Source organism: Erinaceus europaeus, chromosome 4, assembly GCF_950295315.1.
Source record: "Erinaceus europaeus chromosome 4, mEriEur2.1, whole genome shotgun sequence".
Lineage (NCBI taxonomy): Eukaryota > Metazoa > Chordata > Mammalia > Eulipotyphla > Erinaceidae > Erinaceus > Erinaceus europaeus.
Window position 1 is genome coordinate 37,210,496 of NC_080165.1, and position 12,888 is coordinate 37,223,383.

At 38.0% G+C, this 12,888-nt stretch overlaps 1 protein-coding gene across 1 annotated transcript in view; it reads right to left on the bottom strand.

Moving 5' to 3' along the window:
- SCGN (secretagogin, EF-hand calcium binding protein) overlaps window positions 1–2,174 on the bottom strand; it is a 37,090-nt gene extending 34,916 nt beyond the window's left edge. The window contains exons 1-2 of the mRNA XM_007525936.3: window positions 1,939–2,174; window positions 867–937 (exon numbers count right to left, since the gene is read on the bottom strand). Of these exons, the coding sequence (XP_007525998.1) occupies window positions 867–937; window positions 1,939–2,020 (153 nt within the window). The 5' untranslated portion in view covers window positions 2,021–2,174. The remainder of the gene's footprint in view (window positions 1–866; window positions 938–1,938) is intronic.
- Window positions 2,175–12,888: the final 10,714 nt, after the last annotated feature.

The following is a 12,888-nucleotide window of genomic DNA, read 5'->3' on the forward strand; positions in this document are numbered from 1 at the left end:
ATTTTGGCACCAACATTTTCAGAATTTCTTTCTTCTTCTCCTCACAGATTTATTTCATCTTCATTAAAAATACATAATTTGGGAGAAGGGCAGTAGTGCACGCAAAGCGCAAGGACCAGCATAAGGATCCTGGTTCCAGCCTCCAGCTCCCCACCTGCAGTGAAGCAGGTCTGCAGGTATCTATCTTTCTCTCCCCCTCTCTGCCTTCCCCTCCTCTCTCCATTTCTCTCTGTCCTATCCAATAATAACGACATCAGTAATAACTATAAAAATAAAATAAGGGCAACAAAAGGGAATAAATAAATATTTAAAAAAGAGTATTTAAAATACATAATTTACTGTTTTGGTCATTTATTATATCCCATTTTTATGAACCTTCAAATGCATGGAATAAAATTTCTCTTTTCTCTTACTAAAAAAAATAATAATTTGCTATCAAAAAGACTATTAAATGCACTCACCACCCTAAACCTTAAAGCTTTTAATACCTTATCCTCCTTTGTGAACAAAGTGTACTACCTTATCTCCAGTTGAAATCCATTACCAAAGACATTACCAAGGAGACATTCAAAACAGAGTAGTTTGAGTTTGCACTTGGGATCACTAAGTGGATGACAGATGTTACACTAAAAGCAAGTGACCAGGTTGTCTAATGTAACCTGTTTTTTTTGTTTGTTTGTTTGTTTTGTTTAAGCTGCTTAAATCCTTCTGGGTTGCTATGGGAGGAAGAAAAATTAACTGCATGTAAGGAAGAGGTCAAAATGATTTCAATACAAATAGGATTGTACAAGCAACATAATACTTGAGTGTTTCTGGCAATTCACCAAGAGGCACACAAATTAATGTTTAGTGGCACAAGTACTTACATCAGTACCCAGTTTCATCAGCATGTGGTGAAAGAAAGCATCAAAATCCTTCTCTTCTATGTAACCTTTTTCTAAATGCAAGAAGATATGCATAAATAATAGTCACTTACATATAATAATATGTGATATATTCTTTAATCTTATAATTTATAATAACCTCATTAATTGATATTCTAAGTACCAAAATCTACTTCTGGGATATATCTCCTATATATGGATATGAATAGTAGGCACATCTCTAAAAGTAAATATTTTGTACAGGGATTATATAAACATGTGGAAAAGGAAAGATATTAAATACAAAACTTTTAATCCACAAATAAACACGAATCTCAGAAAAACCTAAGAATTTTTAGGAGCTTGGAAAAATTATCAAATACAAGTATTGAATTTCAGTTTTCATGGCTAAATCACATCTCAATTTTCCCATTATTATTTAGTTATTAAAATACAAAGTAAATGTTCAATAGTTTCTTTTTCTTTGTGTAATTTTTTGGAGGTGGAAGAAACTGTTTTTGAAAGTTGATGAATTGATTTCAGTCTTCAGTTGACACCTTCTGTACTCCATAAAGAATTTTGGCCCATACTCCTAGAGGGATAAAGAATAGGGCAGCTTCCAATAGAGGGGATGGGACACAGAAGGCCGGTGGTGGGAGCTGTATGGAATTGTACCCCTATCATCTTACAATCTTGTTAATCACCATTAAATCACTAATAAAAAATTTTAAAGTAAGCTGAGTCATAACTTTAGATAGCTGAATATCAGCCCACAAACCTCAACTATATATAATGATACCTGTTACAATATACATGACATATTATCACACATATTACACATACACATAGGTTGGGAAAGTGAAGCAAATTCCTCCTCCTTCATTCCATCCTAAACTTTTATTAGGTATCCAGATGTACTCCAAAACAGCAAACTTGTGTTAGGTAGATTGTGTTGAAAAGACTGTTTCCCCTGCACCAAAAAATGTATGAGGTGGGGGAACTCTAAATCCTTTCATCAGAGCTAGGAGTGAGATCCTGTCTACATCTAAAAGTGCAATAGGTTAGTTCTACTCACCAGCTGCATCAAATTGCTGCCAGATCTGCCAGAACCCTGCAGCATCCAAAAGTCCCAGAGATGGTTCCTGGGCGCTGTCCATGGTACCGCCGGAGATACTCAGGCACCCTCGGGCAAGGAACTTTGGTAGTTACTCTCTTACTGTCTCTGATTTACCCTTCTGCTTCTGTGCTCTCTGATTTACTTTAAGCACCTGCTTCTCTGAGGGTACAAGGATGACTGGCAAGATGGTCAGTTGCGTCGTCGTAGTACCAATAAACAGTCTCCACCCTGGAGAGCACAATCTCTTGACTTCAGCAGCTTGGAAACCCGCCCTACTCCTGCAAGGCAAGTCTTTCCTTGCTCCGCCTTGCATTCTGTCCTCCCCTATCCACCAGGGGAGCTTTTGTCTGCCATAGCCCTGCAGGCCACTAGAGGAGAATAAAGCTGTCACCAATGCCTATCATTGTCTTTTTCCCTTTTAACTTGTTAAACTCAGAGACATATCCTCCCTTAGGTTTACTCAACTTCCACATTTAAAAGCTCCCAAATTTAAAGATTTGGAAAAGATGACAGTGTTAAGATTTCATGCTTAGAAATGTAGTGTGATAATGTTAATTCTTCCAACCCATGAACATGGAATATCTCTCCACTTCTTTGTGTCTTTTTCAATTTCTTTGAGTAGTGACTCATAATTTTCAGTATACAAGTCTTTCACTTCTTTGGTTAGGTTTACTCCTAGATATTTTATTGTTTTTGTTGCTATAGAAAAAGGAACTGATTTTTGGATTTCAATTTCTTCTAACTTAGTGTTTGCATAGAGGAATGCCACTGACTTTTGAATGTTAATTTTATAGCCTGACACATTACTGTATTGCCTGATGATTTCCAAAAGCTTCTTGCTGGACTCCTTAGGTTTTTTCCATGTATAATATCATGTCATCTGCAAATAAGGAGAGTTTGACTTCTTCTCTTCCAATCTGTATGCCTTTAATGCCTTGCTCCTGCCTGATTGCTATGGCAAGAACTTCCAACACTATGTTAAATAGTAATGGTGATAGTGGGCAGCCCTGTCTAGTACCTGATCTGAGGGGAAATGCTTCCAGTTTTTCACCATTGAGTATGATGTTGGCTGTAGGTTTGCTATATATAGATTCCACTATCTTCAGGAATTTTCCATCTATTCCCATTTTTTGTAGTGTTTTGATCATAAAGGGATGTTGTATTTTGTCAAAGGCTTTCTCTGCATCTATTGATATGACCATGTGGTTTTTGGTCTTGCTTTTGTTGATGAATATGAATATATTACCGAGAGCCATCTACAAATTTAATGCTATCCCCATCAAGATCCCAAGCACATTTTTTAGGAGAATAGAAAAAATGCTACAAATGTTTATCTGTAACCAGAAAAGACCTAGAATTGCCAAAACAATCTTGAGAAAAAAGAACAGAACCGGAGGCATCACACTCCCAGATCTCAAACTGTATTATAGGGCCATTGTCATCAAAACTGCTTGGTACTGGAACATGAACAGACACACTGACCAGTGGAATAGAATTGAGAGCCCAGAAATGAGGCCCCACACGTATGGACATCTAATCTTTGACAAAGGGGCCCAGACTATTACATGGGGAAAGCAGAGTCTCTTCAACAAATGGTGTTGGAAACAGTGGGTTGAAACATGCAGAAGAATGAAACTGAATCACTGTATTTCACCAAATACAAAAGTAAATTCCAAGTGGATCAAGGACTTGGATGTTAGACCAGAAACTATCAGATACTTAGAGGAAAATATTGGCAGAACTCTTTTCCGCATAAATTTTAAAGACATTTTCAATGAAATGAATCCAATTACAAGGAAAACTAAGGCTAGTATAAACCTATGGGACTACATCAAATTAAAAAGCTTCTTCACAGCAAAAGAAACCACTACCAAAACCAAGAGACCCCTCACAGAATGGGAGAAGATCTTTACATGCCATACAGCAGATAAGAGTTTAATAACCAACATATATAAAGAGCTTGCCAGACTCAGCAACAAGACAACAAATAACCCCATCCAAAAATGGGGGGAGGACATGGACAGAATATTCACCACAGAAGAGATCCAAAAGGCCAAGAAACACATGAAAAAATGCTCCAAGTCTCTGATTGTCAGAGAAATGCAAATAAAGACAACAATGAGATATCACTTCACTCCTGTGAGAATGTCATACATCAGAAAAGGTAACAGCAGCAAATGCTGGAGAGGTTGTGGGGTCAAAGGAACCCTCCTGCACTGCTGGTGGGAATGTAAATTGGTCCAACCTCTGTGGAGAACAGTCTGGAGAACTCTCAGAAGGCTAGAAATGGACCTACCCTATGACCCTGCAATTCCCCTCCTGGGGATATATCCTAAGGAACCCAACACATCCATCCAAAAAGATCTGTGTACACATATGTTCTTGGCAGCACAATTTGTAATAGCCAAAACCTGGAAGCAACCCAGGTGTCCAACAACAGATGAGTGGCTGAGCAAGTTGTGGTATATATACACAATGGAATACTACTCAGCTGTAAAAAAATGGTGACTTCACCATTTTCAGCCGATCTTGGATGGACCTTGAAAATATCATGTTGAGTGAAATAAGTCAGAAACAGAAGGATGAATATGGGATGATCTCACTCTCAGGCCGAAGTTGAAAAGCAAGATTAGAAAAGAAAACACAAGTCGAACCTGAAATGGAATTGGAGTATTACACCAAAGTAAAAGACTCTGGGGTGGGTGGCTGGGTGGGGAGAATACAGGTGCATGAAAGATGATGAATGACATAGTGGGGGTTGTATTGTTAAATGGGAATCTGGGGAATGTTATGCATATACAAACTATTGTATTTACTGTTGAATGTAAAACGTTAATTCCCCAATAAAGAAATAAATTATTTAAAAAAAAAGAAATGTAGTGTGTGCAGAAAATGGGGATGAAGTGGAGAGAATACGCAATTACCAGCGAACACAGAAAGGGTCAACAGCAATTACTGAGCCCTGATTACATATAATGCAATGTATAAGTTTGCCAATCAACAGAGATTCTTTAAGGAACTGTTGTATAAAGCAAGTTAATTATGGGGCCAGGAGGTCATGGGTTACAATACTCTGGGCCTGAGTTCTAGCCCTGGCACTGTATGGGAGTATCTTAGATATAGGGGTGAGGTGGTAGAAGGAAGGGTGCTCTGTGGGTGGTGGAGTAGTGTTGTGGTGTCTTTCCTATCTCTCCCTTCCCTCCACTCTCTAAAATATATGATAAAAAATCATTCACGGAGACTGTTCAGCATAAGAATGACATATGTGTGAGGCCCTAGGTTCATTCCCTGATGCCACATGAAAAAATAAATCAGGGTATTTATCACGTTGAGGAAAGTTAACTATACCATGCTCTGCTAGGACAAGAGAGTCAAAGGGAGATATGGTGAGCAGCTTAGGTGGAAGGTGTTTTTAATAGCTAAGATCTACATTCAAACCAAAGGGCAAAAATCATTTGGATGGTTACAGAGCTCTTTCTTACAATGAGCACTCTTCAGAATTTGAGAGGCAAGGAAGAACACATAATTTGCATACAGGAGACCATGATTCTCATCTCTCCTGTATACATGTATGAGTGCACTTATCTTGACTAGAAGCTTTGTGAACTTTTAGCTGACTGGCACTGAAGCCTTATGAATATGTGCTTAGAACATTTTATTGGGGAATACATAGAAACAGCTTGAGTATGGGGAGAGTTAAACCAGAGATAGCTTTTTTAAAAACATATATTTGTTTATTTACTTATTCCCTTTTGTTGCCCTTGTTTTATTATTGTAGTTATTATTGTTGTAGTTATTGATGTCGTTGTTGTTGGATAGGACAGAGAGAAATGAAGAGAGGAGGGGAAGACAGAGATGGAGAGAGAAAGATAGACACCTGCAGACCTGCTTCCCTGCTTGTGATGCAACTCCCCTGCAGGTGGGGAGCTGGGGGCTCGAACTGGGAACCTTACACCGGTCCTTGTGCTTTGCACTACTTGTGCTTAGCCCACTGCGCTACCGCCCAACTCCCCAGAGGTAGCTTTTATTTTTGACACACTCTGATTTTGATATTGGTGGGTGTTCGTTTATTTTTCAATGTAAGCTTTAAAACACCTGATGATTCAAGTCCAACTGCCAGGAAAACAAGACCAAAAATAAACCAATGACATCAAACTGAACTACATCAAACTGAAAAGCTTCCCCACAGGAAATGGATATGCCAGCCAAACCAGATAGACTTCCTACAGAGTGGGAGGCAATCTTTACATGTTATACATCAGACAAAGGGCTAATAACCAAGGTAAATAAAGAACTCACCAAACTAAACAATAATAACACTCCATTGAAAAATGGGAAAAGACCTGAGAAGAATCTTCTCCAAAAGAGAAATCCAAAGAGCCAACAGACATATTAAAAAATGTTCAAAGTCACTGAAGATCAGGAAAATACAAGTAAAGACAAGATAGCACTTAACATCTGTAAAGTTGTCATATATTAGAAAAGACAGAAACACCAAGTGTTGGAGAGGCTATGGGGGAGAATGAAAACTCTCCTACATTTCTGGTGGAAATGTAAATCAGTCTGATCCTTGTGGAAAACAGTCTGTAGATTCATCAGAATGCTAGAAATGGATTTACCCTATGACCTAGTAATTTGATGATACTGGGGATTTATCCAAAGGAAATAAAAACACCTATTCAAAACACCTATGCACACCTATGCTCATAGAAGCACAATTTGTAATAGCCCAAACTTGGAAGCCACCCACATGCTCAACAACAAATGAGTGGCTAACAAAGTTTTTATATATACATGCAGTGGAATAATATGAAACTGTTAAAAAGATGAAGTCATCTCCTTTGCCATACCATGAATAGAACTTGAAGGTGTCTGGGGAAGGAAGAAAATGGATTGGATGGAAGAGCTTTGGGGTCCCAGTGTATCATGATGGAAAAAGATGTAAGTTGGGGGAGAGAATGCCTGGCAGATGCCTATTTTGGGGAGATGAGAGGCTGTACCTATGTGTCAGTAACTGTACTGTGAATCATTAAAAACTCTCAATAACATGGAATAAAAATAAAATATAAAGTAGATCAATATGGGCCAGGAGTCACCTGTAAGACAATCTTGATGGAAAGTTTCTATCACTCAGGATAAAGTGATGGAGTTGGAGTTGAAGGATTAAAGATGATTTACTTGAAACATTCACTATTCAGAGAACTTAGAGTCAAACAAATTTAAATTAAGTACACTTGGGGCTGGGTGGTGGCGCATCTGGTGGAATGCACGTTACAGTGTTCAAGCCCCCATTCCCCACCTGTAGGGAAAGGGGGAAAGCTTCACAAGTGGTGAAGCAGGGCTGCAGGTCTCTCTCTCTCTATATATATATATATATATATATATCCCTCTTTACCTCTTCCTTCTCCTCTCAATTTCTGGCTGTCTCTATCCAATAAAAAAATAAAGAAATTATTTTTTTAAGAACTTATTTATTTATTCATGAGAAAGATAGGAGGAGAGAACCAGACATCACTCTGGTACTTGTGCTGCCAGGGATTGAACTCAGAAACTCATGGTTGAGAATCCAATGCTTTATCCACTGTGCCACCTCCCAGACCACAATAATAATTTTTTAATTAAGAAAATAAGTACAATTAATTATGTAATTTATGGATTAATTTATTCCATTCTGCAGAAATTCTGATTTAAATGGTCTAGAGTGAGAACACAATATTGATACAGATATTTTTTAAATTTTTTTATTTAAGAAAGGATTAATGAACAAAAACATAAGGTAGGAGGGGTACAACTCCACACAATTCCCACCACCCAATCTCCATAACCCACCCCCTCCCATGATAGCTTTCCCATTCTCTAGCCCTCTGGGAGCATGGACCCAGGGTCGTTGAGGGTTGCAGAAGGTAGAAGGTCTGGCTTCTGTAATTGCTTCCCCGCTGAACATGGGTGTTGACTGGTCGGTCCATACTCCCAGTCTGCCTCTCTCTTTCCCTAGTAAGGTGTGTCTCTGGGGAAGCTGAGCTCCAGGACACATTGGTGGGGTCTTCAATCTAGGGAAGCCTGGCCAGCATCATGGTGGCATCTGGAACCTGGTGATTGAAAAGAGAGTTAACATACGAAGCCAAACAATTTGTTGAGCAATCATGGATCCCAAACTTGGAATAGTGGAGAGGAAGTGTTAGGAAGGTACTCACTGCAAACTCTAGTGTACTACTGCTTTCAGGTATATATTTTGCAGTAGTTTATGGATACGTGTGCACATAAGCTCTCTCTCACAGAAACTGGTGTATATCTAGGTTCCATAACTTTGTTAGAAAGTGAACCACCTGAGATGAAATTAGAATGTACTATAAAAGGAAAGGTCTCACCCGAGTAATGAAGCTGAAGGGTTGTCATTCCACATGTGAAGTCTCTGCACACAGTCTGAGGTGAAGCATGTTGAGGTGGCAATCGTTGCGTTGGTGATATAGATATTTTTAAAAGCCTCTCTAAGGAATATAACATCAGAACTGAGTAGGCTATTGTTTCTGTTTCCTGCTGTCTACATTTTGGTTAATTTAGTGTTCAAAGATGGTTTTCATTAAAGACACTCTAGAAAAGGGAACTCTAAGAAACTCATTCAAATAAGAAATTAGAATTTATAACTGTAAATCAGTCTGGTAAATTATGACTATTAGTAGCTAAAAGTAAGAACTTAAGCAAGGTTTTATTATTTTTTTTAATCCAGGCTGATTTCATTTTTCTCCTGTAGTTGTTTCCTGCTTTTTCTTTTCTTTTTTTTTTTAAATATTTATTTATTGTTGGATAGAGACAGAGAAATGGAGAGGGGTGGGGGAGATAGAGAGGGAAAGAGAAAGAGAGACACTTGCAGCCCTGCTTCACCATTCATGAAGCTTTCCCCATGCAGGTAGGGACCAGGGGCTCGAACCCAGGTCCTTGTGCACTGTAATGGAAGTGCTTAACCAGGTGCGCCACCACCTGGTTCCGTTTCCTGCTTTTTGTAGTTAGCATAGTTAATTGGTGGCTAATTGTACAAGAAACATCAGTGGTCTCTAATTTTAAGCACAGCTAATTAACCCTGATGCATACATTTTTTTAAAGTTTATTTAAGAAAGGAGACATTAACAAAATCATAGGATGGGGGGGTACAACTCCACACAAATTCTGCCACCCAATCTCCGTATCTCATCCCCTCCCCACTAGCTTTCCCATTCTCTATCCCTCTGGGAGCATGGACCCAGGGTCCTTGTGGGTTGCAGAAGGTGGAAGGTCTGGCTTCTATAATTCCTGATGCATACATTTAACTCAGAGCTTAAATAATCAAAAATCATTTTACAAACTCAAAATGATATTTCTAGCTGGAAATAGAAACAATTCTTTCTTTGGCATTACCTCCCAGTAGTTATTAAGTATTTATACATAGTAGACTCCTTCTATACTGTACTTGCAGATCTTAGAATATATAGAATTGCCTTGGTTTCTTCTCATACCAACTTCAAAAGGATGTGGAAGCAGATTAAAAGAAATCAGACAATGTTTACACACAAAAGAATTGCAAAAAATACAGTTAACATATTAAAAATATATCTCTTGTTTCTTTTGCAGCCATGTCAATTATACAGATTATTTATCTAATATAGATCAAAAAAGGGAAAAGGATTTCCCCAGTAACTTCACCAGAAGATAAACATAAATAATTACAAATTAGGATGTGTTCTTTCAATCTTCCCAATATGAACAAAATTAAATGATACAGATCTGTAGTTTGTTTTTTTTTCACATATTATAAGCACCTTCTTATATCATTAAACATTACTCAATAATTTCAATAGTAATAGCAGCACCATAATGTAACTAATATTCTTTTTGTAACCTGTCTAGGTTTTTGCTACCATGATAGTGCTGTGACCACATACTTTCATAATTATTCTTTAGGACAAGATTGTAAATGCACGAATGGCAGACTGAGCATTGTATAACTTTGTGAGACTTTAACACACATTGCTAAAATGGACTTCATCCTGACTTAACATATTTATTCTGTCATTAGCAGTGGAAATACATTAATAAAAACAAAAACCTTCTAATTAAATTAATCCTAAAGTATTAGTTAATAGTATTTTATGGTGACTGGGGTAATTTAGTACTTACTAAAAGGTAGTCATACTGTTAAAGTACGTGGCACTTAATGGCTCATCAAAATCCCCTTTGTGGGTGGGAGGCACAGCCCAGTGGCAGAGCGCTCGCCCTCTGAGCCCTACAAAATCCCCTTTGTCTCTTCTTGCCCTGTCCCCAACAATGACATTTGGCATACTACCTTGCAAACTGTGACTTCTCCTAAGTATTTGTATATTGTCCCAATCGTACCACTTTTTACTAATGAAGTGCATGTCTCTAAAGTTATGGAAGGAGATTTTAGTAACCTATAAAAAAAGATGAAAATCAGTACATTAAATTCTCTAAGTCTATTAAAATAAGTTAAGAGTATAAATATTTTTGTCAACAATTAATACAGTAATTACATTAAAAGGTAAGTGGTGCAAAAATATACTGTACCTTTTTACTCATATTTTCCTTTTCATCACTCCTTCTGCTGGTTTATGATCCTTAATAACATAGAGACTTTGTCACTTAATATTTGTCTGATGCATACTGAATTAGTAGCAGCTATAGTTAAATCAAGATGGCCACACAGGCTAAGGATATCTCATTGTTGATTATTAATCTAACAAAATTATAGTTGGAGAATGTGATTTATGCTGCTCATATTTTTAAATTAATTGAAATTTATCTTGTGCTTCACAGAATAAAGAATACATTTTTTATTTTGGCATATGGTGATCTCTCCATATCCATTAAATTAATTACATAAATTATGTTCTTCAAATATATTTATCCTTATTTACCTTTGCTTGTTTGATTTAATTTTTTGAATTATATGAAAAGGTATTTTAAAGCCTTTTACTCAGATGATTAATTTGTCTGGTTCTTCTTACAGTTGTTTATATTTTTGGTTTTATGTATTTTGAAACTGTTATTAGGTGACATATTTTTCCTCTCTTTAGTGAATGAACTATGTTACTATATATTTTAATTGTTATTAGTGATTTAATAATGATTAACAACACTAAGATAACAGGGGTACAATTCCACACAGTTCCCACCACCAGTTTTGTGTCCCATCCCCTCCATCAGAAACTTCCCTATTCTTTATCCCTCTGGGTGTATGGACCAAACTTCTTTATGGGGTGCAGAAGGTGTAAGGTTTGGCTTCTGTAACTGCTTCTCTGCTGGGCATGGGCAATGGCAGGTCAATCTATACCCCCAGCCAGTTTCTATCTTTCCCTAATGGGGTAGAGCTCTGGAGAGATGAGGCTTCAGGATATACTGATAAGGTTGTCTGCCCAGGGAAGTCAGGATGGAATCATGATAGCATCTGCAACTTGGTGGCTGATAGGCAGTAAGATATAAAGCGGGACAAAATGATTAATGAACAGAAACCAAACAGTAGGAATAGAATAAATGAGAATATGGATTTTAGTATGAAAAGAAGTGAGGAAGTTTATTTTAAGAATGTTCCCAGAGACCTATGGCTTTTGTAGTTTTTGCTTCAGCTAACATGGAGGTGGACAAAAATATTTTCTGGGAAGATGATGTCAGAGTTGAGAATAGGGCTAGAAAGTTGGATTAGGGTAGAGATTATCACCCAAACTTGAAGAAAATCTATGAATAAAATTAACTGTTTGCCTCATCAACCTGATCAAGGGCATATATATATATAGCACAGGAACCTGTGTAACCTGAGTCCCTGTTGGCCTGAGCTTGCAGTTCATGGTCACAGATGGGAACATTCTAGGTTGTAGTCATTTCAGAACCAGTCTGTCTTAAGTGGCAGGGTAGGACGACCCAGCATCCCTACTGGAAAGTGGAGAAGTTTCTACCATTGCTACTTTATATGGAGGACAAGTTCTTGGAGTGACCCATAAGAGGGTTTATGATGTTCCTGATGGAAATGACCAGTGGTGGTGGAGAGAGAGATCCATTAGAGGTCAAGGCCCATCATATTTGTGTGGGAATCCAAGGATTTCCTAACTTGGGCCCCAGATGGTCTAGTATTGATCAAAAAAAGGTCGCTATAATGGCACCTTTCTTCAATATCCTTATCCTTGGATTCCCACACAAATATAATGGGCCTAGACCTCTAATGGATCTCTCTCTCCACCACCACTGGTCATTTCCATCAGGAATAGAATCATAAGCCATCTTGTGGGCCCTCCCAGTGATAGTAGGGACAGCTCCAGTCTCCAAAGGGAGGCTGAAGTATCCTGCCTCTCAAGGAAGACTGGTCCTGAAATAAGTGCAGCCTGCAATGTTCCCATCTGTGAGCTCAGACCAGTAGGGACTCAGAGGTTACACAGGCTCTGGTGCTCAATGTATACATACCCTGGGTCAGGAGGATGGAAGTAAATAGTAAATTTTAACCACAGAATTTTTTTTCAAGAATGGGAGCTAGTCACTACCGTAATCCAACTTTCTAGCCCTTTTCTCTACTCTGACACCATTTTCTCAGACATTATTTTTATTCAACTTCAGGATAGCTATCAAACTCAAGTAAAAACTACCATAGTTGTGCCCCAATGAACATGCCTCAAGTGGACTTCCTGGCTTTCTTCTACCCTAAGATCCCTAAGCTCATCTGCTCTATTCCTACTTTTTGGTTCCTGTTCATTAACCATTTTGTCTCACTTTATGTCCTGCCACCTTCCAGACACCAAGTTGCAGATGAATATCAACGAGATAAGCCTCTTTTCAAGACAGGATATTTTTGTAGAAGCTGATCTACACCTTTATGGGATAATCAGACTTAATGAATCCCTGAAATAAACAGAACAGATAAGGATTCGTTTG